Source organism: Podarcis tiliguerta, assembly GCF_965153285.1.
Source record: "Podarcis tiliguerta genome assembly, chromosome: 5".
In the NCBI taxonomy this organism is placed as follows: Eukaryota; Metazoa; Chordata; class Lepidosauria; order Squamata; family Lacertidae; genus Podarcis; species Podarcis tiliguerta.
Window position 1 is genome coordinate 49,111,843 of NC_139538.1, and position 26,552 is coordinate 49,138,394.

The 26,552-nt window shown below is 42.0% G+C and overlaps 2 protein-coding genes across 8 annotated transcripts in view; one reads left to right on the forward strand and one right to left on the reverse strand.

Annotated features, from left to right (window-relative positions):
* Nucleotides 1-5,144, forward strand: part of VWA2 (von Willebrand factor A domain containing 2) — a 32,019-nt gene extending 26,875 nt beyond the window's left edge. For 3 of the 5 annotated variants that reach the window (XM_083441094.1, XM_083441093.1, XM_083441095.1), the window contains exons 13-15: nt 277-828; nt 2,108-2,230; nt 3,374-5,144. In XM_083441094.1, the coding sequence (XP_083297220.1) occupies nt 277-828; nt 2,108-2,230; nt 3,374-3,501 (803 nt within the window). In that variant the 3' untranslated portion in view covers nt 3,502-5,144. The remainder of the gene's footprint in view (nt 1-276; nt 829-2,107; nt 2,231-3,373) is intronic. The other 2 variants (XR_014511495.1, XR_014511496.1) reach the window with 2 other exon arrangements.
* A 665-nt stretch (nt 5,145-5,809) lies between these two features.
* The window catches only part of AFAP1L2 (actin filament associated protein 1 like 2), a 74,004-nt gene continuing 53,261 nt past the window's right edge, over nt 5,810-26,552 (reverse strand). For 2 of the 3 annotated variants that reach the window (XM_083441090.1, XM_083441092.1), the window contains 15 exons: nt 24,624-24,714; nt 19,743-19,948; nt 18,573-18,752; nt 17,120-17,209; nt 15,627-15,711; nt 15,014-15,118; nt 14,678-14,889; nt 12,929-13,074; nt 12,087-12,201; nt 11,585-11,824; nt 11,163-11,331; nt 10,789-10,953; nt 10,343-10,536; nt 9,290-9,412; nt 5,810-9,130 (listed from right to left, as the gene is read on the reverse strand). In XM_083441090.1, coding sequence (XP_083297216.1) covers nt 9,104-9,130; nt 9,290-9,412; nt 10,343-10,536; nt 10,789-10,953; nt 11,163-11,331; nt 11,585-11,824; nt 12,087-12,201; nt 12,929-13,074; nt 14,678-14,889; nt 15,014-15,118; nt 15,627-15,711; nt 17,120-17,209; nt 18,573-18,752; nt 19,743-19,948; nt 24,624-24,714 — 2,148 coding nt within the window. In that variant the 3' untranslated portion in view covers nt 5,810-9,103. The remainder of the gene's footprint in view (nt 9,131-9,289; nt 9,413-10,342; nt 10,537-10,788; nt 10,954-11,162; nt 11,332-11,584; nt 11,825-12,086; nt 12,202-12,928; nt 13,075-14,677; nt 14,890-15,013; nt 15,119-15,626; nt 15,712-17,119; nt 17,210-18,572; nt 18,753-19,742; nt 19,949-24,623; nt 24,715-26,552) is intronic. The other variant, XM_083441091.1, reaches the window with a different exon arrangement.

Sequence of the window (26,552 nt, forward strand, 5' to 3'; positions counted from 1 at the left end):
AGTGCTGTTTAATTTTTACAATTCAAAAGAAATCTGCTGTTCTAAGACGCCTGCTTTTCTAAATTTAGCCCAAACTAATGTCAATATGACCTTATGCAAATACCATTCCCTTTCATTTGACTGTGTTTTAGATGCCTTCCAGCTATTCAACCTCCTGCTTGGCAGGGGGTTGGACTCAATGGCCCTTGTGGTCTCTTCCAACTCTATGATTCTATGATTCAGACTATTGAGCCATGTTCTCAGAAGCTTAATGCTGCTCCTTCCTTCCTTCCTTAGGCTGCCCATCTCAGTCTATGGACTTGGTATTTGCTTTGGACTCTTCAGCTTCTGTTGGAAGGAATAACTTTGTGCAGCTGAAAACCTTTGTCAGCAGCCTCTCTCTCCAATTTGACATCAATCGGGATGTGACTCAGGTAGGCCTTGTTGTCTTTGGGAAAAGGCCTCACACCACATTTGGGCTGGATACACATGTGACCAGCTCAGATCTCCATGAAGCCATCAGTCAAGCTCCCTTTGTAGGTGGCTCTGCCTCGGTTGGCAGCTCCTTGCTCCATATTTATGATGATCTCATGACTGTCCAAAAAGGAGCGAGGCCTGGTGTGAAGAAGATTGTGGTGGTGGTCACAAGTGGAGCTGGAGTGGAGGATGCCGTTGTCCCAGCTCAACAGCTACGTAATAATGACGTATCGCTACTGGTTATTGGAATGGAACAAGTTCAAGTGAGCTCATTGCTGAGGATTGCAGGTTCTCACAATAATCTCTTGAGGATTCCTTCGTATGAAGAACTAAAAAATAATGAAGAACTTATCCTTGAAAGAATATGTGATGGTAAGATGATTATTTTGACTTCATGGTTGCATCTGTATACAATAAAACCACATTTCTTTATTAATACCTTCATTTTATTATTATTTCGGATAACCCTTTGCCCAGCGTAACCTGGAGCCAGCCCTTCTTTCCCTGCATCTGCCCATAAACCAGGGGATGCTAACCTGCAGCCTTCCAGATGTTATTGGACTACAGCTCCCAGTATTCAATTTGTGATGGTTCAGGGTGATGGGAGTTGGAGTCTTAACATCTGGAAGGACTACAGGCTTGCCACTTCTATCATAATAAATCATATATTATTACTTTTTGGAATTCACATTTGTTTCTTGGCTTATCACCAATATCAAGTGTCCGAAGGGGCTAGCTAAATATCAATTTACAGTGAATTAGAAGTGCATTGTATGTATCAAGTACCGGTAAAGTACATTACTTGAAACATCAGTGCAATAAAATTACAATGCTAGTTTGGACATTTCCAAACTTGAGCCATATTTAGTTCTTGAATTTGAAATGCCAATTGATTTCAGCACTACCTTTTCTGATGTAAATATACTTCTGAGAAAAAGGTGAAGAAAAGTAAGATCTATGCTTCAGCACTACCTAACAACCACATATTCCTAACCCCCTTCTTTGAAGTTGAAAAGAAGCCACATTAAACACTTCTTCCCCTTCGTGTTTAGTTTAAACCATCTTCAAATCAGTATTTGCCATGTGTCTGATTATCTGTTTCACCTTTTAAGCCATTGTTCATCCAAGATTAGTATTCTTAACACATCAAACAGGGATTGCTTGTGGTAAATGGCAAAAGGACTAGCTGGTCTTTCACGGGCTAGTGTGCTTTGTTTACAAAACAACTCAAGATGAGACTGAACTTGTAGTCTTTGAACAGCTGCAGCTTAGCCATTTATTTAATGATTGGTAAGGTGATGTACTGTCAGATCCTGTGTGTGAAGGAAGGGCACAAATGGGGACCAGGAACAGTAATTGTGAGTTGAGGAGGGTCTATAGAAAGTTCTGGAGCAGGACGCTGGCATCCCTAATTCCAACAAAAATGTTTCAGCTGTGAATTTGGCTGTGTAAAATTTAAGTAATGCACTCAATGTATAGCTTTGTCCTAGGTGTGAGACTTTCCCTCTTCTAAGGCTGTAAGGCGTTTCTGCAATACCAGATGTGTTCACTGATTTCCATCTCCACAGAACAACTGGAATCCTGCGGCATTAAGAAAGCTTTGATTTCTTTCTTCCTTCTTGTGCCTGTTGTTTTCTTTTGTCTGTTGCAGAGGCCAAGAAGCCAGCAAACCTCTGCAAACCCAACCCCTGCATGAATGATGGAGTTTGTGTTTCTGGAAATGGCAGCTACTGGTGTCGATGCCAAGGCTGGGTAGGACCTCACTGTGAAAACAGTAAGCATCAAAGTACAATAGCCAAAAGGCATTTAGGCCTCCTCCCTCATTTACATTTATTGTCCCCATCTGAAACAAATGATCCCTGAAGAATCTACTTGCTCCGTACCTTTGCCCCAGATAAAGTCAATTCATTTCCATTTAGATCACATTCCTAAAAGTATGCTGAAAAAGGGAGGGTGGGGAAATTAAATAAGCTTCATAGTATCAAATTTTACGGTTGACTGGTAAATGTACTTTTGGCTTGTTCTCTTCACAAATACTAATCTTAAATGACTCACTGCAATCTTCTTAAACCCATATATTTCTTAGGTTTAATTGGCACACTCTTTCACTAAGATCTTGTTGGATCTCATTCCAAAAGAGTAAGCTTGTTACAGCAAAAGCAGAACCACCTAGCATGTAGTGCACACTGTATTTGTTTTGCTGAACAAGAGGCGCTCTGCATGTGCAGTGCCTCTTTTCTGCATTGACCTACTTGGAAGGATCAGGAAGCATAGGAGGAGGCCTACAATTGTCTTCCTATGAGGTTGGCACTTTGAGCATGTGCTTGTTGCTGCACAGATGACACCAGCCTCATAAAGCAGATTGCATCCACCAGTCAAGGTGCTCCTGGCATCCTTTAGGATGCTCAAGACCAAATACCAAAAGAGAAGAGTACTCACATATTTGCTTGCACCCCCACATATCTATCTGTAAAACATCGTTGTTTTCTAGGATTCCTTTTTGATCTCATAACTTACCCCTTGCAATATTCCCTGCATTGTATTACTAAATTGCCAGAAGCATGCTACATGGAACTCGATTGCTGAAGAAACCTTAATAATCAGTAGTGCAAACAAGACCCATCCTCATTGGAAAATATACTTGTGAAGTCTTTGGGTGTTGGGAGTAGCCATAATATGGATAGTCTTAATGATGAATGAGTTAACTGATATATATCTGAAATTGACCTTTTTAGTCCCTGCTAGGTTGTCAATGGACTAAGTGAAGCAACTTCACTACAGACCTACAGACACATTTGTAGGCCTCATTTCAACATGTTGGAAAAATGAAAAGGCTTCATTTGAAATTCATGTTTTATTTTTGTATGGAGGAAAACCATATTTGACTGTTAACAATCATTCTTTATTTTTAATATAGGAATTCAGAGGGGTGACACTTCACAGATGCATCCAGCCATGGTCCGTGCTCCACAAAACCGACGCGGCTGGCGGCAGCTGTATCGATCTCGCAAGCATTCCAAAAGGCAAATTCCAGAGACTCACTGACTATCTTCAGCTACTGAAAACATTGTATGAAAGAACTGAAACACAGTCAACGTTTGCAAGCAATAATGCTGTTCCCCAAAGCACAGGAGTTTTGCACAGAATCACTTCCTGGTACGCCAAATGAGGTGACCAATATCTAGTTTGTGTTGATATTAGATATTTATTGTTGCTGTACTGACACTTTCACCATTTAAGGTCAGCATCTCTTCTGTATGGTGAGTTCCATAGCTCTGAAGATTTCGGTTTCTGTACTGGATTGGACATAAGGTCACTGGAACTTATGCCTGCTTTTAATTATTTGAATTTATTTACAAATTTGCAGGTTAAAAAAATGTGATAGCTTTAAGTTTAAGCCTTCAACTCTAATATATAGCCAAAGTCCACTGCTCCCCCATTGGATCTCCACAGCGAAGCCCCCTCCAAAGGCACTTCCCTTCTGTGTCTGCCATCCCAACTCAGAATGAAGTCCACTCACAACTAAATTGCCATCTCCCCTGGATTGAGGTGAAGGAAATGAGGGTGGCTCATTTTCTCCAATTAATTTTTCTAATCAATTTTCCAGCTTCCCAATCCACTGGCTGCAAGAATCCTTTTGCAATAAATTCTATCAGTTTGACTAAGCAGCTATTTAGAAAAATGGGCACCACCTCATCACTTTATTAGGAATGGCTTCCTTTGCAGCATGCAACCTGTGCTTGCAAAAGCAATCTGTTGGCTAGCTCTGGTTATTGGTTGTACGTCGCTTGTGGTACAACCAACACCCAGTACATGTGCCATGCTTGATTCTTTTCTGTGGTGTCCTCTGTATGTTGTTGTTTGTTTTTCGCTCTGCATCTTCTGTCTGTAGGAAGAAAACTTGTTAAATTGGGCCTGACAAGCATTTTGCAGTTCTAAAGCACCACATCAGCAGCTCACCTTTTGCAATATTTAATAAGCATTTGACTTTCTGCACCAGCTTCATTTAGTTATGCCATTCCATCGTGCAGTAACATAATGTGAAAAATAACTTGGGAAAATGCTGATCAGTAATAAGAGGAGTTGGGTATGAGGTTAAGATGAGTATAAAGCTGTTTTGAACTCTTGAATCTACTGGATTGACGGTTTTGTTTGTTTGTTTGTTATACCACCAAATCCATATCAGTTTTCTATTTATCTCGCTGAAGCAGTGCTCTTAGTTTTGCCAGTTGCAGCCCTACCACATTTTATCTGTGTTAAGGATATAAACATGTAAGGTTTCTGAAGTAGGTTTCGTTCTCTAGTGCAGGGGTAGCTTTCAGTTCTTGGAATGTATTTTTGTTTATCTGCAGATATTGGGACAGCTGAGCAGAGGGAATATAGACACAGCTGAGCTATTCAAACAAGGTACGGAGACAAGTTTCACCACTCTGCTCCCAGTGCCCTTATATGCCATTCCAACCTTCCTGCACTGTAGTGTTGTTTTGTGTTTTTATTATACCTTTTAAAAAAAGTTTATGCCGTATGAATAGACCCACTGAAAGCAGCAGGCTAAAATCCATTTATTTCATTGGATCTACTCTGACTAAGGTTGGGCATCCACCCATTTTGATTATATTGGCTCTCCTAATGAAGCAGATAGGAAAGTCAAAATGGTTGAAAATAAAGAGTAAATTTCAGAGTGCTAAGATTGCATCCATCACTAGCAAACCTATCTAAAATGATGAAACAGTAGGCACCCAAAAATATTTAGAACAAGGTGAAAATCTGAGGCATTATCTGCACCCAGTTTTGCCCATCTTGGGAGTCGTAAGACATTCCAGCGCTCAGTTCCTTTTTCCCAGCATGTACAGCATCCAACACTGATTGCAAGTAGGCTTGCTGTTTCTTCATAGCCGCAAATGGACACTAAAGTTTGCTTCTCTGCTGGAGTTTTGTAATCAGAAGAGTTTGTGCAATTTTCTCTTACCCTGAGGTTTGCAGTAGGCTGCTCCCTCCCTAGGCTGCTTAATCAAGCCTTCAGAGCAAGCTGGATGAGAAGTGTTTTTTATTAGGGGAAAATTTGTCTAAAAGATAAGACTGGCCTTTCTACACAAAACAGCAGCAGCTTCTACTTACTTTCCATTCTAAGAGGGCCCCCCAGTGGACAAAAGGGCGTTTTTCCGCCCTCCTTTTTGAACTCCCAGAGAGTATTTATTTTCATCAAAGAGAGTTTTGGATTATGTTAACATGCCCACACAGCAAAAAGGTTTGGCTGTATATGGGCCTGCAAAGTTAAACGTTATAGACAGATACTGCTTGGTTTTTTCTCTCGTTTTTTGGACTATGTAATGATTTTTACACCACGCTTAGATTATAGCCAACCTTTTTCTTTATTAAAAAAAACCTTTTCTAAAATAGCAATGGATTGAAAAGACACATGTACAACAAATAGAAAGTATTATTTTTAGCTAGGAACACAGTAACAACTTCATTCTATGGTGAGTTAAATGAACGCTTTGGGTCTGAAACTGCCTGCTTTACATATTGACTTTTTGTGTCCCTAGCCCACCCCCCCACCCCCCACTATCAGCTATAGTGTTGAGGTGGAGGAAACACAGCGCTGTGTGTCAGGATGAGATCTGTGGCACAGATGCTGGGGTACACCTCTGGCACCTTCCCCCTTGATGCTTCCAGTTTATTGACCCCTCTGCCTCCCCTGCCCTTATTCCCCCATCTTAAACACTTGCACCAGCAAAGAGAGACAAATGCAGTACAGACACCACAAGACACGTACAATGGCAGTGACAAGGCGCACACTGGCACAATTAATTCCTAGGGTCAATGTAGACCCATTACTTCAACAACTGTGGATGCTACTTGTATGACAAATGGTAAAATACCTGTTGCTTTCAGAATGGTGGCACACATGGTGTAGCTCTTTCAGATGGGCCTGTAACCTGTGGATAGTGGATATGCTTGTACTGTGGTTTTAAAAAGCCTGGTTTTTTTAAAAATACACGGTGATTACATTACACAGGTGGCTTTTTAGCTTAAATGATATATTGTCTGCAAACTTAAGAAACTGTTCTCCCCTGATATGAAGTAACCCCCTGGAGATTGTTTCCCTCTCAAAAGAAGAAAGGAGAAAATGTATACTCACAAATTTAGGGTTTGTGCCCGCCTTGTGAGTTTCTGGCCTTTCCAATTGATGCCCCAATGATCCAGACAGCATTAAGTACTTCTAAGACTACAATCCTATGCATGCTGACCTGGCACAAGTCAATGGGGTATACATACTAAGAAAGCAAACATGGTTAAACAGCAAATTCTTATTGATTGTCAGGGTAACCTGCTTAGGCACATGCTTGACTCAAGCCATTTTGGCTGAATCTTGGAGCTAAAGGGGGGTGGGGGAGAGAGATGGTTTACAAATGGCAGAAGACTGGTGTGGGATGAAAAATCCTGTGTGAATATTCCTTTCCACCCCACCACCTATTTCTGGAGCAATAAGAAAACTCCCAGCAAAGTAGTAGAGCAGGAGTCACTCATTGCCTAGAAGTCACAGCAGTTAATTAAATCAAAGTACACCAATTGCTGTACACTGCCCTATGTTATCAGTATTTCCCCAGGGGCAAATATCGCTTCTACTGCTGAGGGGGGAAAGCTGTTTTTTCATAATAAACTAGGTAGTTTGGGGAAAGATGGTTGGAGATCCTGCAGCGACTGACCAGCAGGAGTGCACATTTATTGCACAAGAAACTGTTCATCTGAAAAGGCCCTTGGATAGCGAGATACTGAGCTCAAGCACCTGTGGCCTTTACAGCATTTAGTACTGTGTTAGCACAAACAATTTAATAAAAAATTCTTTCCTTTGTATACAGCTAGCTTTGAAAAATTATTCATATTCAAGGTTAAAATTCAGGAACCTGACATTTTTGGCACAGAGTCCACACCTAACTCTGCCTTATATACATAATTTAATCTCCTTGGGTTTGGGGAACACAGCTCAGTCAAGTTCTACCTTGGTCTAATTATACTTTTGTTTACAGAAAACAGAATGATAAGAATATATTCAAGGGTAAAGGGGTGGAATTCCCCACTCTTCCAAATGTTTGGATGATTAAATTCACCATACTTGGGTAAACAAATTCCCCTTCGCTTTTGTGCACTTAACTTCCATACAGTATGCCAACTATTGTGCAGAATATGATGATGTGGCATCTGTTCCTACACGCTACTATTACATGTATATTATTAACCTGAAGCATTCCAGAGTAACTAAAGTGCATTCAAATCACCCCACAGCATACTTAATCACATTTTGGAAGCTAGGACAGAAGATTCCACCCCTTTATTCCTCAAATGACAGATGCAGTGGCTAAAGAATTACGTTAAATCTTTGTGGATTGGGGCCAGAAAGTCATTTAAGTTCCCATCCATGCACAGCCTCTAATCTATAGCATTTAAGTGTAGATCCTTAGTCATAATGAGATGTCTCTGCTACTTATGCCCACTGGAAAGCCCTTCTTAATCACAGAAGTTGTCTGTGGGTATTGGAATGTCTAGTAACCTGTGAACCCAGTGCCGACAACTGATAATAGCTCTTCTCAGTGCTATTTTTTCTAGAAAAAGAGGTGCCAGAACTCACCAAGAACGCCTCCCTTTGTTCTTTTATTGGCAATGGAACCCACATGAGAGGTACTGGAACTGAGTTCCGGCTGAAAAAAGCCCTGGCTCTCCTTGTACAAGCATTAAACATTGAAAATTAAGAAGCTGTAGCAGTGGTTGTCACCCACTGGGACTAGTTGGATGGGAGGCCAACAGTAGGTGGCACCAGAGCCAATGAAAGACATAGCCAACTAATTTTAAGTTTTGTCCCCATCCTCCTGAGTGCTACAAGGGCAGAACTGAGGCTAAGGAGGAGAATGTTCACTGCCAGTGCCAGTCCTGGACTGGTTGTGAGTAAGAAGGCAGGCAGGCGGGTGGGAACTGGCTAAGGGTTGGTGGGACACTGCCCCCATTTGCCCTAACAAATGAGCCTCCACTGAGCTGTACTCGTTTTTTGGTCAGGAATTCTTTGTGGAAAGTCAGGCTGCATTGTGTACAACAATAATAATACCTTTTAGCTGTGTCTCTTGGTCTCCCTGGCCAAAAGAGTCTCCGTTGGTTGGAACAGCTCTTCTCCAACAGAAAAGTCTGACACAGAGACTTGTATTTACTTAACCAGCTTTCAGGATTTTAGCTCAGGAAACTGAATTTACCTCCGTGATCCCCAGGCCCTGGTGTATCAGAAGAACATTAAACAGATCTGGCAAGAATTCAGTCCTTGCTGTTCTATTGCTAACAACAAATCCTGGATTGGACAACAGTAAAACACCAAAGTAGAAATACACAAAGGCATCATTATGTACATTGGCCAGGTTATAAGCAAGGTTTCCACTTGGGTTAACTCTCTCAGCTGCACAGTACTCCTCTGCTAAAAAAGGAGCAAATTCCTTAGTCTGATGAAGGCCATGTTGGGTTCTGACCCTGGTCCACCCATTATTTCTTGCTGTGCAGCTGGCCATGCTTTACCTCATCTAGACCATTCTGTACTTGCAAGAGAATCCTGTAGTCCACGAATGGCCACTTCTAATATTGAGTCCAATATTGGTGCTAGGATTTCCTAACTAGCACCTTTCTTCTCCCATTCCTGCAAAACAAAAATGGAAAAATAGGCCCCACTTGAAGCCTTATCCTTATCTTTATATATTTCTTTCCAAAACCCCAATAGTTTTAAATATGCCATAGGCCATGGGCAAATTATTATTGCCATAATAAGCACTGCATGCATTCTTGCTACATGTCTTACCTTAGCTTTCTGTAGAACTGTTCCTTTCCCTGTGACCATGACAGATAAAGGCCGGTTTTTTAGTGCCATTGCTGAATTGACAGGCGAGTTTTCTGTGCCATTCAGAGGGTTGGCAACCTTCATCTGTGTTTATGGGGGAAAGATAATAGCTGTGGTCATACACAATTGTCTAAAATAGTTCATCAGGCACAGGTCAGAGAGCCCTTCTTGCCAAACATTAAAGATCTCATATTCCATAATCACAAAGCATCGGCAATAAAAGTGCTGTTTATTAATGGCTTATCTGGGTGCTGTTTATTGACTTTATGCTTTTGGTTTTAATTATGTTGCTTTATCTGTTGTTATCAAGAACGGCCAATGAGGTGTTACATTTATAAGCCACCCTCCCAACTCCAGCACTGCTGCATACCAGAGGGCAGAGCGGTGGCAAGGTCAGAACTCCATGGGGTGCTCTGGCAAAGGCAATCTGGCACACCCACCAAGGGCAACCCACACAGCCCTGACTGTGCTGACAATTGGCTCCACCCAAAGACTGTTGCAGGAAGTGGCAGTGACGAGAGGGGCTCGGCAGCCACCCCTGATGGCAATGCATAAAACTCATAGCTATTGGCAATCTGTAAGTCTAGGTGTATTTCTCAAACTGAACAACGTTCCTCATCTGTGCTGTAATTGGATCTATGGCTCCATGACAATATGGCTCCTTGGGGTATCATGACTGAGGTATCAGTCAACCCCACATGCTATTTAGGCCTAGCTGTTGGGAGACACAGGCATCCATATTGCTATTACCAGCCTCCAAGGGTGGTCATGTGAAATTCTGGCTAGGAAAATAGTGTGGGAGAAAAGCATTAAGCCCCTCCTCCCTCAGTGCTGCTATTTTGAGCCCCCTGCCCACCCACCAAATTGCCTTTTGAGCTTTACAAAACACATCAAAAATGCAATCGTGGATCTTCTGCATCATGCGTACTTTGAACCAGCTGCTGGCTTCAGCTACTTCCCTTTGCTGAAGAAGACCCTGCTAACGGTGCTGATTATAAACAGCCCCCTACGTACTTTAGGGCTTGCGTTCTCCAGGTGTGTGGTGTCCACCGCAGTGCCAAGTGTTACAGGCCCAGACTCTGCTTTACGGAGATTCTCCTTCACCTCCACGAGGCTCAGCTCCAAGTCCACACGCTGATCTTCTTTCCTTTTGCACTCCTCCTCTATTTCCTTCAGTTTTTGCTCCAGTGTGGGCAAAAGGCTCTTGTCTGCCGAGGAAAGAAGCACATGCAAGTGGAAATCTAACAGCAGATGGGCAGTGTGCATCCTTCTCCATTGCCTGTCTGTCTTCTCAGACGATGGTGGCAGGCAAGAGGGTGGCTGCTGAACTAGCCCTCCCCACCCCAAAGTGGAGGCTTTTCAGAGAAGATTGCATGTCAATGGAGCACATGAGACCAAAACAATATGCCCCGTTCCACTGATCTATGAAAATGAAGTGGAAATGAGAGGCATTTGTTTACCTGTGCAGCTTATCAGCATCTCTTTCAGCTCCCTTCTGTCTTTCCGTAGTTGTGCCAGCTGAGAGCGGATTTCTTCTTTTTCCCTCTCCAAGCGATCTCTTTCTTCGGAGTATCGCTTCACTTCAGCCTCAGTCCTGTTCTTGCCGAGTTTGGTTTCTACAGCTGCTACAAATAAAAGATGAAGAAATTAGGCTCAGGGACAGAGACTGGAATTCCAAGAACCTTCCCTTAAAACCAGCAGCTAAACACACTGGCGCCATGTTTTCAACATGGGTTGGAAAGCTAACGATAGCAGGCACGGCCTCTACCATAAGTCTCCGTCATGAAGCTCTTGGGTAAAAAGAGATAGAGATTACTGCAGACAGCATACACACCTGAATTCACCGCCTTGGAGCGTTCCATTTTCTCTTTGGATGCAATCATAATTGTTGTGGTGTCCTTAATCTCAGGGCCATTCTGAGGAAAAGCAATTTGCTGCTGTTGTGCCTGAATTTTGATGGTTGTTGTTCGTGGTGAGAGCGGCTCATCAATGTCTTGAGTCCTCTGTTAGGGAAGTCGGATGAGAGAGAATGTTTCAGAGGTTAAGCGACACAGAAGGCTAGCAGAAGCTGGCTGTCCATTTAAGATCCCCGCAAGCTGCTCAATGCTAAGTTTTGTCTAGTTATATAATAAATTATAAAAATTATAAAAATTAACTAGAGATGGTGGGGATTGAACCTGCGGTCATCTGCATGTGATACTCTACCACTGAGCTATGGCCCCTCCTTGATATCTTGGATTTGTTTTTGAGCATTACCAGGTCTGGCATCTCCAGTGATCTTCTACTCAAATCTGCTTCTTTATGCAGTATGGAGGAGTCTCTCTCAGAGTCTGTTGAGCTCTTACTGGAAGCTCTTTGCAATGATGGAGAAACGGATGGGGAAAACTGGTCCTGCTTCTTGGTAGCACAATGAAGGAAGGATTTGACTGGTGTGAGGTCTAGATAGACTCTGTCCTGATCCCCCTCATCTTTGCCTTCATTTTGGGGCACTTCCTCCTGTCAAAGATAAAAAGCATCTTCTTAGAAGAGCGCCCGAGAAATGCCACTCTGTTTAGAACAAGAGAGGCCAGCATGAAATTCTTTAAACATTACCTACAGTTAAAGAACAGTACAGACCTAAAACAAGGCAAATTGCAGACACCTTGCAATTGGGATCACTTGTTATTTCCGCCATTATCAATATAAACTGCAGCCAATGGAAAACAAAATGCCCCCCCCATCAACGTAAGCTGTAATTGCAACAAAACAAAACCCTCACCATTGTTGTTGCCTCTGGAACATCTACATCATCATAGAGCTCCTCTAGTCCCTCCTTCCCCTTTGGCAAGTTGTCAATGTAAGTGTTCGGCTCAGAGTACTTCCTCTGCATTAAGCTGGAAAAGACAGAAGCAGATGTGCTATCAAAAGAAGTAAAAGCTGCACGAGACGATGATGTGATATTAGTCTATGCTCCCATAAGACTTCCTAATATGCCAGTTACTTTGGGTAGTAGTCAACTAACATTTACTCAGAGCAAATCCATTAATTTCAATGGGTCTACTCTGAGTAAAAGTTAGTTGATTGCCATCCACTGGATGTTGCAAGGCACCTGTTGCTCCTGCCTACTATCTTGTCTCCAGCATCCACAGGTCTGCAATGTGAAGAAGCCACTAACCACAGTGTAACCTCCCCTTTTGTTTGAGACTGAATATGTTAAATGCCTGGAATATACTCATTCTCTAACACAGGACAATGCATAGGTTTCATCAAGCCATAAGCAACATTGTGTGTGTGTGCTGCATGTCTTAAACATTCAGCTAGGAGTTCAAAGAAAAGCAGAGATTTGCTAGACTGCACACAATTACCACATCAGAAAATAAGGAGAGCTAATCACCATCAATGCAATATTTCACAACAACAATCTCATGAGCGGATACTTCATTTGAATGCAAACGTGGTGGGTATTTACATATCAGAACCCTTTCCTGCTTCTTTTCGCTAGCAATTGTAACCTCATCAAAATTGTTCATTACATACTTTTCGGATAAAAGCTACTTGTTTGGTAGGAACTACCATCAGAAGACAGGTCAGAATGTCAAATATGCTACCACAGAAACTTACAGTAATGAATTCTTTGCTGCACTGACGATGCAGGAGACTCTGTCAGCGTCAACATAATCATAGGTCAGCTCTTCAGGGTCTGTTTTTGAGCCAGATTCTGACAAAAGGAGACCAAGCCAGTGGCCCATTTCATCACAAGACTTGGCCTGTTAAACCACCAAAGAAAAAAAAAATCATTAAGGATACAGGCCAAACTTACTACAAGAAGCCTAAGTTGCTTTCATCAGAGTAAGCAGAAATAATGGAAAGAAAAATCAGTTTTAGGATGTGCCACCCTGGGCTCCTTGAGGAAGAAGAGCGGGATAGAAATGTGAGTAAATAAATAAAATTCCATGCATCATAATATCTAAAAACATCTTCAACTGTCTTAAAAAAATTGATTGTGTGTGTGTGTGTGTGTGTGTGTGTGCAAATACATATACATACACACACACACACACACACAAAATTATAAACACACAAAGCCAGAAGAGGGCACCAGTTTACCTTCCTAAAGTTCCTCTACCAAATTGGCTCAGAAGCAATTATGATTAAAACTTTCATCGTGAATGGTGAAAGCACCCTGCAATCACCCTGGAAGACCCACGAAAAATTATTTATAACCTCCAGCTGGCCTTAACTAAAATGCTGAGTCTAACATGCACCTTAGCTTCACAAATGGAGATAATCTGAGTAACTTTTTGAAGCCTTCCTTATTTTGTTCCATCAACCTCAGCAATCTTAAGTGCTAAACAAAACAACATCCAGAGCCTTTGGCAGTCGCTGGCAAGTGAGCCTGTTGTTGGTAGCAAGTATTCCTCCCACTACAAAATGCAGGAAATGTGTCACATTTCCCTTCTCCCACTCTAAGGGTGCTGATGTCAGAGAATCTAAGATTAGAGGTAAACAGAGAAGGAAAACAACTCTGGTCCAAGTCAAGTGGAAGTTACGGATAGGAGTGGCTTGCTCTTTTTCCCCAAGGCAGCTTGTCGGCTGAGGTGACTGGAGGTAACTCCAAGGAAGTTACGCTGTGTGTGTTTGTCTTCACCAGTCTTAGACTTATCTTTCGTTTCAGTGGTGAAAACCAACTACCCTTATCAACTGATACTGAATCCAGCTGGCTGCTTATTTCAGAAAACATTTCAGGTGTACAATATTCCAATCAGAGGGCGGGGTGGGGATTCAGTATTCACTTACTATTCTGACTAGTAAATGCTGCTTTCTTGCCTTGAGTGTTTCTTTGGATGAATAGACGTCTATTCATTTAATAAAAATAAGCTGCCTGGTTAGCTGTGTATCTTTTTGCATAGCATTTTGTTCAGACTGGCTGCATTCAGGTGTCACACTAAACCATGGTTTATGACAACATATACAAGTACAAGCAGCCTGCAGTGAGCCTTCGTTTAGCATGACATGTGAAGTAGGTTATAACACTGTAAGGAGAAGTGTTGAATGAAGTCTACAAGCAATTTTCATGGGGGTTTTTTTTAAATAAAAGTGAAGAAAATCAATACATTTCAATACATTTACTTATTGGGGGAACGAAGGTCTCTCTCTTATATTTCCACACTCCTCAATGAAATCAGCTTCAGGAATGTGGCAGATTACCCCAAACAGGCTATGTACATAAGAGAAAATAAATCTACACCAATAGCTATGTTCCCTAGACTGAACCATTCAATTGTGTGCACTATAATAAGTTGCAATGAGTAGCTGTGTTGCTCATAAACAAATGTCACTCCTACTTCTAGAGAAAGTGGCAACCCGTACCTCTAACATGGCCCGTTCCTCTCCATTATGCAGGATACGGAATGAGTAGAGATGATCAGGAGTTGGGTCTGGGATAATTTCACAGCCCGTCAGGTTGAGAGGCTGCTGAGCAGTTTTATTTCTGTTCTTGTCCTGGTAGAAATGGAGCTGCCCATCTTTCACATGACACCACCGAGATCTCCACTGGCTGTTCACAAGGACATTCAGGTACGCTGCAAAGAAGGAGACTCTCCCTTAGTGACATCTAGGTCGCCCTCTACGCTGGTCTTTCCTGCTAGTCACAAAGACACAAATGAAATGTAAATGCTTCACAAGGCTTTGTTTTGGGTTGCTTACTACATGTATCCAAAGACCTTTCCGGACTGTCCAGCGTGGCAGATTTCTTCCTCCCAAGGTTCATCAGGTTGCTCAGTTTTAAACCAGACGTGCCTTTCTTCTTAACTAAAAATAAATAAATAAGAAGGAATAAACAAGCCATATACAAAGCTGTACTTCTGAATATCTAATGCAATGGCCAGGAGACACATTACACACAATTTGCATCTGATGTTTGTGTGCGGAATCTCGCTTGGTGCAATTTAAGAAGAGACTCATATAAGTGGCAGCATTAATAATGTACACTTACATGACCCACATCAGTTATGAATAAATGTGTTACTTTAATGAGCCAGGCATTAACTCCCTTCTACAACTACTGGTGGAAACAAAAAAGGGGTAGAGTACCGTAATGCTGTTCTCATCTCAGTCCCTGGAAATTCCTGGCTCTCCATGAATAGAGGTACGAACACAGCAGGCTATTAAGCTACAAGCATATATAGTATGTAGTTTATGGATGGGACAAGTAGGGGCCATTCACATGTCATGTGTAGGAAGGCTCATTAGAGACAAGTGCACTATTCCATCTTCTTTTCACTCGACAACCACATTATCTTTTTTGAACGGCTATTACCGTCTTTGGTTTCTGTCAGTTCTGTGTGACCATCAGTGCTGCTTCCACTTTCTGATGCCACTGAGTACCTCTCAGACGTCTCCACCTGCAGACAAGAAGCAGGGATGAGGTCCCCAGCACCAGTGATAGAACAGCAGCATAGTAATGGCTGACATGCTGCTTTCTCCGATGAGAAAACCCCTTTGCATTCGTGAAAATTAGGGGTTGCCTAAATAATGTCAGAAACTAGGGATGCTACAAAAGAAAACATGAATGTCGGCACATATCCATAGCTGAGGAAACGAAGACCCATTCACAAACTAAGATTATTCCACAGGGGACAACATTTGGCCCACAAAGATGGATGCTGCAAAGGCTCCTCTAGCTCTTGGGAGAACCCCTTTGTTTTGCTGCGTGTAGTTGCTCTGGTTGGACACAGTCTTCCTTATTCATAATGGCTCCTGGTGTTTTCTTTAAAGCTTTTTGAAGTATATTCAGGCAACCATATTTGTGCCAACTCAAAAAATAAAATTATACACGAGGGTTTTATTTTCCGTCCTCATTGCCATATGCTGTGAAGCTTTCTAGCTGTGAATGTTTCTTTGTGGTTTATGTTCGCATATATAGCTCCTGCCTCTGTTGTACATCATCAGCACATGTTCATTTACATTGTGGCAAGCTGTGAGAAACAGAATGCTGCACTAGGTGAGCCATTGGCCTGTTCAGCAGGCTCTTCTTATGTCACAATTTCCCCACCCCTAATTTATCTGGATCAGGCCCAGTGCTTGATGACTTTAATTTTGTGCTCAGTAAATCATTAGAGCTTGAAACTCTGGAACAGTCAGTTTACAAAGAAGTTCTCGTTTTACCTGATGCTTTGGGGATATCTAAAATTCTAGCCTTATTGAAATAATACTTTCATTTGGATTTGGCCAGGATTAAATCTATAAGCTTCCTAGAATTAGATTTATGCTTGAAACAAACTTGGGGGGGGGGGAGTAGCTATAAAAGAATTGCTGATGTTAAAAGAATGCAAAAATGGCTTGACACTGAGCCAGTTATGCTTTAATCAGAAAACAAGTGGTTTGTTGGGTTTCCTTTAAGTGTAAGTTTCAATCACATTCCTGTTTTGATGGTGGGAGTGACTTCCTGTATATTAATCAGAAGTATTTTTTAAAAACTTAAAATAATTTGATGCAACAGGAAAAAAATTAAGCTGCTCTCTGAACATCACTTTTGTTAAGAGATAAAACATACCTGAGGCTCCAATACTTTGGCCACCTCATGAGAAGAGAAGACTCCCTGGAAAAGACCCTGATGTTGGGAAAGATGGAGGGCACAAGGAGAAGGGGACGACAGAGGACAAGATGGTTGGACGGTGTTCTCGAAGCCACAAACATGAGTCTGACCAAACTGCGGGAGGCAGTGGAAGACAGGAGTGCCTGGCGTGCTCTGGTCCATGGGGTCACCAAGAGTCGGACACGACTAAACGACTAAACAACAACAAAACATACCTTGGGATAGCTAAGTCTCTGGGAGTCTGGGACATACTGGTTGCCTTCCCCTTGCCCATCTGGATAGAGTCCGCTTGTCTCCTGGATCACCTATGGTGGGAGAGAGAGAAGCTGTGAGCAAGGCCTCATCCTGTGGCCAATTATATCTTTCTGTTCTACAGTATACATTCTGCATTTAACTGACACACAGCTAAGTTCATAGAAAGCCTCTCTCGTTAACATGCAGAGAAGGCAGAGGTCCCTCAAAAGCTCTGGTTGAGATAGGAACCTCGAATGACCATATAAACCAGGGATGGAGAACCTCTGGCTCCTCACAGGTTGTTGGTTTCCCTGCTCCCATCTGGCCCAGCCAACACGGCCAATGGTCAGGGATGATTGAAGCTGCAGTCCAGCAACATCTGCTGAAGCACAGGTTCCCCATCCCTGGTATAAAGAAGGCACAAAAGGAAATGACATTCATGCCCAGATCAAACACTATTCCAAGCAAATTCAGGCTGGATTCTGAAGCAGCAGTGCAGAAATGCCACATGTGCCATGTAGAGTTGGCAACTTTTTAAAACAATTTCCCCTCCATGTTCCTTTAATATCAACTTTATCTGCAAAATACTAGCAGATGATAATGCTTGAAACCTCCGTGCTAGAAAATTCTGCACTGACCCTAGCTGATTTCTGCGGATCAAAGAGCTGTTAGAGTATCAGGCCAGTATTCCATCTGAGTGTAATTCAGGTGTAGTCGAGGAAGAACAAAGGGGAGTGCATCTCAGGGACTTTTTCAATGGAGTAAAGATTATATTAACTAGAAATAACGACAGACCCTTCTTGTAAGTGAAGGAGCTGGCAAGTGAGTGAGTTGACAAGGAAGCTTTCGCATTTTACTATTGTAAAATTTGGTAAGCATAGAGGAAGTCCAAGGAAATAATCCAAAGGAGGTTGGGCACCTCTTCTCTTTTCTATAATGGAGTTCCATCTGAGGAAGGAGCTGAGCTCTTACTGAAGAAAGACTCCCTTCATTACTGCTGGAAGGGTTGGGTTAGAAAGTTCCCCTTCCCCCTCCTACGTGCAAAGGGGAAAAGGGATTTTCTCAGTTGTGCTCAAACGGAAAGGATCCTTCTCAGAATAAAGGCCTCCTTGCACTTGTGTAACAGCTGCATTTGGATGTAACCTAGAGATGGCAGCAGCACCATGACATCCTGAGAAATATCCTTTAGCATAATCCTGTGTAGACAGAAACCTAGGAAGCTGCCTTGTACCAGGTCAGTCAGGCTCTTTGCCCATTGAGTTCAATACTCTCTGCTCTGAACAGCAGCAGCTCTGCAGGGTCTTGAAATCTCAAGTAGTTAAATTCTGGGCCAGATCTTGACTTCTGTGCTAGCATGGTATGACTGTGGGCGCATTAAATCCACACAGCCTGGGGACAACGGCAGAAGTCATCAAGACAGATTGGTCTACTCACCCTGAGCCACTGCTCTGCCTGGTCTTTACTCTGCAAGCCCAGCACAATGACATCTGAGTTCATGGGGATGATCTTCAGCTTATGTTCTTGCTTCCTCACGTTCTTTTCCTTGTGGATGACACTGCACCCCAACAAATTAACATCCAGCTGGGGATTTTGGTCCTTGGAAGACTTGTAGCACTGGAAATAGGAGGAGTCAGGTGGTTTAATGGAGAATAAACAAGAGTCGTTGCCTACTGGTAAAATATCTAAGAAAGGACAGAAACTTGGCATTGAAATATAGATTGGAATAGTTCATAGTAGTAAATAATTGTGAGCCCCAAATCCTAAGGTTTCTGAATAGATACATAATTATATATGTTTCAGCCGTCACTAACCAGACAACCTCCAGATATTGCTGGACTCCAGCATGATCAGCAGTGCTGTGTTAGCTGAAACCATAATACTAACAGCAGAAAGGGAACAGCATTGGGTTTTCCTTTGCTTGCACTCTGAAACATTCATAGAGTAGGTACTTTCTGCAGTGCAGATGTTAATAGCAGGCATTGGAGGTGGGCAGCTGGAACTCCTGGAAATGGCAAACCTATAGTCCCAGCAGATCTCCATACCAGTCATACACTTCTCCCATCCAGGTACACCTTCACTCATCCATATCCTAAGGGAATAGTCCAAGGCTGCATCTACTCTGCCCCCTGTGGCAGCTTCCCATTACCCGTTATGAACCTCTCCAACTGGCAGAGCTCCAGGACGCTCCCTCCTGTGCCATTCCCCTTTTCCAAATGTCTCCCACACTGCTGCCAATAATAGCAACTTCATCACATTAACAGTTATCAGCAGCAGCAATGGTGAATATTGATCCTAGTCTTTGATGTTAGTCCTTTGGGAGGACGGGAGCAATGCAAATGTAACAAACTAAGCAACTAACACCATGCATGTAAGACAAGTCTTAATTCATCAATTGAAAGTAAATAGGGGAGCAGACAGTACAACCCAGAGTCATGTCCTGCTTGTAGGCTTCCCATAGGGATCTGGGATTTTGAACAAGATAGACCTTGGGTCTTACCCAGCAGGGTTCTTCTTGGGCTTTGAGGAACATCTAGATAGAGCTCTTAGGAACTGCTCTGGCTTTGAGAAAAGGTATATTAGACACCCTGTTCCCCGCTTGCTTACCAACAATCTGTTGTCCTTAATGACGCAGAGCTGCTTGGCCCACTGGCCCAGCCATTTTTTTCTCCAAAGGAAAGCACAGATCCGGGCATCTTTCATGAGTTCAATGGAAGCTTCAGGGGAAGGCCACTGGTGAGGGGCTGACTTGCCTTTGCTGCTCTCTTCTTCATCATAGGATTCATAGGAGCTGCTGACTGCTTCTCCATCATCTGCATCCATAGGGGCAAAAAAACCCATCATTATAAGCATTTCCAATTGACAAAGCCATGTGTTTCTTCCATGTTCCATTAGGCAAGCTGGAGAACAATTACAGCATGCACGAAAGAGACACAAAAGTAAAAGGCAAGGAGGTCTAAAGGCCTGCAAAGTTTAATCAATCAGACCTGCTCCATTGAAAAGGCCATTTTCCTTCATCTTCTTTCTGTCTTCCACACACTAAGATCAGCATATACAAGCCAGAATCAGATCTCAAGCAAGCCATCCAGAACCAACCCCAAACATTTTGCTGTCTGAAGTGAAGGACAAGATGGTGCCTTCCTGCCATTCCATGAACAGGAGCCAACTTGACAGACAGTTGAACTTTTCTTCACTATGGTGGATTGGATAGCATCCTCTCTGCCCTGGAGAACAGCAGGTTAGTCTGAAGGTGCACGACAGGCCCTGTGGCACACACAGCTCTGTGTTCCAAAGATGGGAACAGTCAAGGGATGGCTCCTCAGCATCTGCCTACTGAGGCAGTTGTTTCACTTTGCCTAATGGGAGAGCTGGCCCTGCAGTGGTCATATCAAATGATGCAGGAATCATATAAAATTTTGTTTTGAATATGTGAAGCTGCAATGATTGATGAAACCCTAACTTCTCCTGAAAGGTGAAATGCTTGAATGGTATTCCCAGAAAAAGGTTAAATGCTCTGTTAATACATTTCAGTTCTGCTCAGCTTTCCAGATGCAGCAAATGCATTGGATAGAATGTATATTTACAAATGTAAATGTAAATATTTGTACATTCAGCACATTTTGCTGGGAATATTTTGCCTGGCTAATTAATAAAAGCCAAGCAGCAGTGCTGCAAGGTAATCTCACAATCATACAAATTGTTTGAGGTTGCAAGGATGTGGCCACCAAAGACTTTCATTTTACAACTTTGGTACAGACACACCCAGCTCAGTCTCCTACTACAGACACATTCCTCAAGTGCTATCAAATGTTTTCTGTAGGTTTTATACATCCAGCTGAGAAAGCATAGGACTGTGGAGGGTGTGCAAGCTGTTATCTGCCAAATGTTAGTTGCTGCTCCCTAAATATCAGGCAGATAATGGCTTGCAGCAACATTCTGAAAAACAGGTCCAAAATTCATACATATGCTACTCCAGTCAGCATATGGAGAATGACCAATGGGCAGAACCACGCTGAAAGAAACTTTAATTTCAAACAACTGACAAATGGCAAAAATGTAAATATTTGTTTAAAACAGTGGAAACCATGATACAAAATAGACAGCAAAGTAAAAATGATATAGAAGTTAAAAAAACTGTAAATTATATAAAGTTGAGTACACAAATAGTTGAAACAGTTACAATGAGGCCACTCAGCAGAAGTAATATAAAGCTGTTTGCATAAGCTGCTTAAGGCATCTAAATCTAGCGCCCTCCCTCCAAGCCAGCAAATTTAGAGGCAATAAGAAAGTTTCACTACATTATAAAGGCATTCCAAAGCAATATAGGGGAAGTTAAATGAGATATAGGCTATTCCACAGTATTGAGATAACTTGATCACAGAATGGAAATGATTCATAATATAAAGGCACGGAGAACAGAGCAGTTTCTGAGATCCCTGCAGATCATTGACAAATCCCAGACTTTTCTGCATCTCCCCAAAGCACCATGTCTTCAGCACTCAGGAGAAATGCTATTAGGAGAAGGGAAAGGAAACAATATCGGCTAAAAGATCAGATTAGAAAGCAGAGAGACTTTGAGTGAGAAACATCAAAAAGGTACCCCCAAATAGAAATGTATTAAAGTAGTAAGATATTCCATTCCCAATTAGGTAAAAAGTCTGTGTTGTTCCAGCACAGGCTTGAATGGGTCACAGAGGTAATTATCTAGATTTTTTTCTCTTGTTTTTAATTGGATTATAGAGTAACCTGAATTTACTCATTCAGGTGATGCTATCAGAGAACTGGCAGCTGAGTCACCTATCTCCAAAGCAAGATATAGGGCTCATTGCTGTGTTTAATCTCATTTGTATGGTAGGAAGAATGATCCATGTAATCAAGGATGCTTAGCCAGCATCTTTTGTGCTCTTCCAGACTCTGGCCTAGGCACAAGATAATCATGGCTTCCTGAAACCAAACTTCGGCTCATTCAATATGTGGATCTGCTCCTTCTGTACCAGTACCCAGAAAGAAATTCCAAAAAAGAACCTAATTAACACATTTCAATCCCCTTTTCTTTCTCTGCGATAAACTGTTACGTCACCCTCATTGTAAAACAGTGATATCTCTCTGTCTGTCTGTCTGTCTGTCTGTCTGTCTTTGTCTCTCTGTATTCAGCATTTAATTTGATGGGCTGGGGTGTCTCTTCAGCCTATAGCTCCAGCACCATTCCACTCGCTTCGTTTTGTTTTATTTTTTTAAACGGTCGCATTTGTTCTCTAAATTAGTATCACTCATTGCATCCCTGGCTTCTGTGTTGCTTATTACCAAGCAAGAATATTTGTCTCCTTATGTCCTGCCCTCAAGCCCACTGAAGTTGAAGTGCATGGAAATGACAAAAGCATTTTGGAATAAGACTTCTGCTTCCACAGGTAAGATTGGCTAGCAACATCTACAGTTCTGGAGCTGCCTACTAAGAGATCGTTCCTGGCTAAGAGATCGCAAAAGAATAGACAGCAACTTTCCAATCCTTTATCACCCCTTGCCACACATATGCATTCAGGATGAGAATGTGATCATGCGGTGATCCTTTAACCATGTATCAATGGTGAAAGACCATCTTTGTTCATATGACAAGGAAGTCAATGCATGAGTGGTAAGTTTTGAAAACATGCCATACCCATAGTGATTGTGGCATATATTACTCCCTCAGTAACCTGCAACCCTGGTCTGGATGCAGTAGCTGCAAGCCTACCGTAAAGACCTGCACAAGCACACACGGAAAAGAAAGAGAGGGAGAGAGAGGAAGAAAGAAAAAGACCCGCAAATGAACCTCACTGATCATTAAATTCTTTTAGAAGGAGAAAGCATAATTTATATGATGAACTATGGAATAATTAGAAACAGTCTGCTTAGAACAGTCTCTTTTGCCAAAAACTATGGTGATAAGCACCATAAATAAAAACAGTTGCAAATTCAGCTTGAATAATTACAATTCAGTGTTCAGCCTTTGTGGTACCACTCAGTTCCATTATGTATATATATTTTAAAAATAAACTATTCAATTATTTTACAGCTCATGACAATGCCAAAGGTAGTAAATACCAGTTGCTGGAAACCACAGGAGGGGAGAGTGCACTACAATATGCAGTCAACAAGGAAACGAAGGACCCATACTGAGGAGGACGGAAGTCTTAACGTATGGGAGAACTTTCTTTTACAGTGGTACCTCGGGTTACAAATGCTTCGGGTTACAGACTAACCCAGAAATAGTACCTCAGGTTAAGAACTTTACCTCAGGATGAGAACAGAAATTGCGCGACAGCAGCACAGCAGCAGCGGAAGGCCCCATTAGCTAAAGTGGTACCTCAGGTTCAGAACAGTTTCAGGTTAAGAACTGACCTCCAGAACGAATTAAGTATGTAACCAGAGGTACCACTGTATATGTAACAGTTTATCTGTATTTGATGTGATTTGTTTTTTCTTTTGTTCTTTTTGTGGTAAATGGATTCAATAGTTAAAATCAATAAAGATTAAATCGCAAAAAAAAAGGAGGGGAGAGTGCTTTTTCGGAGGGTTTCCCAGAGGTATTGGGGGTGGCCACTGTGAGACCAGACTAGGTGGGCCATTGGCCTGATCCAGCAAACTCTTCTCATATATGGGTCACCACTGCATTGTTGCACTGATGTAGAAATGCTCTCCATTTACTCCAGGGATGTCATAAATCGTTCCTTAATATATCACATACCACAGTTGGGATTCACTATTATTCCACACATATTATAAGAGCGCTGTATGCATGAGGAGATTCTGTGTCTGAAATGAATAAGCACAGAAACTGGTAATGGTCACAGCCTAAGCATATCCAGGTTTACTCCAAAATAAAACCTACTAGTTTCAAGAGATATGCCTAGGATTGCAGTGTGAGAACCTCAACGACCCTCTTACGTCCTCTTTGGTGTGGTAACTTATGATTAATCACGATGTCCATCCTAGGTGCTATAGAGTAATGTATGTGCAAAAAAGCGGGGAGGAGGAAAGCTGGCCAAATAAATTCAGTCTGCTCTTCCAGAGACTGGAGCCTAGACCTTCTCTAGAACATGCTTGTTCATATCAGCAACAGAAAGCAAGGCGGTTGCTATTCACTTTTACAAAGACACTACAATCCTTACCTTTCTCACTGAGCCCTTATTCAGTCAGTAAACCTTATTCAGCCAAGGGCAGTTTTGGTGTGGAGATCAAGCTGAAAATGTAGCATCAGTGACCATGTTCAGCTCTGAATGAACTCAACATCTTCACTTGTTAGCAATCTCTTAAAAATCTTTGGATACAAGAATATCCCTTTAAATTCTCTGGTATTAAACTGACAATGTGACAAACACTAAACATATAGATTATAGATCACATTTCCAATATTTGTATCTGAGTGCTTTATTTATTTATTTATTTTCCAACGCAGTTGCATTGCCTATTTCTAGAAGCAATGAAATACTTGGGAGCACACCTACGTACCAATCAGTGAGACACCAAAGGGCTCAGCTTCTTCATAGTATCCTTCTGGAGACTCAGTTTTGGATCCTGAATGTTGCTTTGCTTCTGAAATCTGTGGAATGCAAACAATAGCTAGAAAATGTGTAGCTAAAGACCCAGAGTTCTGAAATAAATTTTCACTATGGTATCTGTAATTCAGAATAAGGAAGAATTGAGAGCAAGGTTCAATCAAATTCCACAAAGCTGGAAAACCGGAAGCTAATGCTGAGGCCTTAACAGTTGTGCCCAGTGAACAGTGTCACAAATTGTGCTTGCTTACAACATACTCCCTCCATGCACACACACATTTCCTTGGTCCTTCAGGCTCAAATCCAGATGGGGAAGACAAAGTGCCTAGGTCTAGCAAAGGCAACCCACATCATTCTAGTCCTCTCTGTGTGTGGCATCCATGGTTCTATGGTGTGCCTAAGGAATATGTGGTGCTGGGTGTGCATGCATGGTTATGGTGTGCGTGGTTGTGGGTTGTGCTGGGCAGTCCCCAGAACGTTCCCAAGGTGCCCACAAGCCCAAAACAGTTTGGCAATCCAAGGTCTAATCACTGCTCCACACTGTCACGTTCAACAGCTAGTGAAATAGGCACTGCTCATAGCATCCTCTAGATGGCTTCCATTAAAAATATTATCATACTGGCAAAATCCCTGCTTCAAAATTTAATCTCTGTGTGTACCATATTATTTTCCCTATAGTTAAGAAACGCCTTGCTGAATCAGACCAAAAATTATTAAGTTGTTGTGGTCCTCTTAAGTTTTGCTGAAACCACAATAAGCCACACCTAAGGAAACCAAGCAGAGACCTAACCATTGAACACTAAATGGATAGCATACAGTAAGTAGGCAGAATAGAGCCGTCCCTTATTTCTTATTTAAAGCTGATCTTATAACTGGAGAATTGTATTTCAGTTTTCCCTTTGCAAGAGTAATTTCAATGGTGATGGTGATAGGAGTCAAGCTTAGAAATACACCAGACATTTTCAAAGCCAGTATAAGTGAAAAAGGAAATAGATAAATAATATTGGAGTAAACCAACACTTTCAAAAGATTCTAAGCACTGGAAAGTCCCTGGATGGCTGCCAAATCTATCCTAATGTGCAGCCCAAAGCCGAGGGAAGAAATCAAGACACAAAATACTTTGGAAAGCATCCCAAAGGACAAGCTAAAAGTCAATATTTTCAGGATAAACTGCCTAGAGAGGGAAACTGCCGTGAACGTTTTAGGGGTCCCAACTCCAGGTTCCTGAATGTACCTCATTTTCTGCTCCTCCACAGGAAGAGTTGTGTATGTGCTCCTACCTAGACAAGTTGTGTAAGAATCTCTGTGCACTAGCATTGCCAATTTACTTTGCATATTCCTTTCGAAACAGGCAGCTGGAGAATAAGGACCCCAGAACCTTGCATGTGCCACCCTGTCTACAGCTGCAGCTTCGTCTAGCCTGCAAGGCTAGGCATTACCCATTCCTAGTTACCACCAGGAACAAAGATATAACTGGCAGCTTTTCTGTGGCATGTAATTGCTAGTAGCGATAATATGAATACTATGAATTTGGTGCAAATGGAATTTGTCCTCACATCTGCAGAGAGAACCATGACTGATGACGTGACAAGTATGTATTTGAGGTTATCCCTCAGCATCTTCTATTGATCTGCCCTTTTGTTCTTCTATTGATCTGCCAGTTCGTGATGGCTTCATAGCATGAGACAGGTGCACTTTATTTCGGAAGAAAATCCCCGCTTAAAGAAGATCTGATGCTTTTGAAACAGAGTTCACTATACTTGGTTCCACAAGTTTTGGGAGAGCTTTCAATATTTTAAATCTTAAATGATTCAAACCATTTAAAAAATAATCTTCACCAATGAATCTCATTTGTTGCTGAAGTTTCATCTTACAACACCAT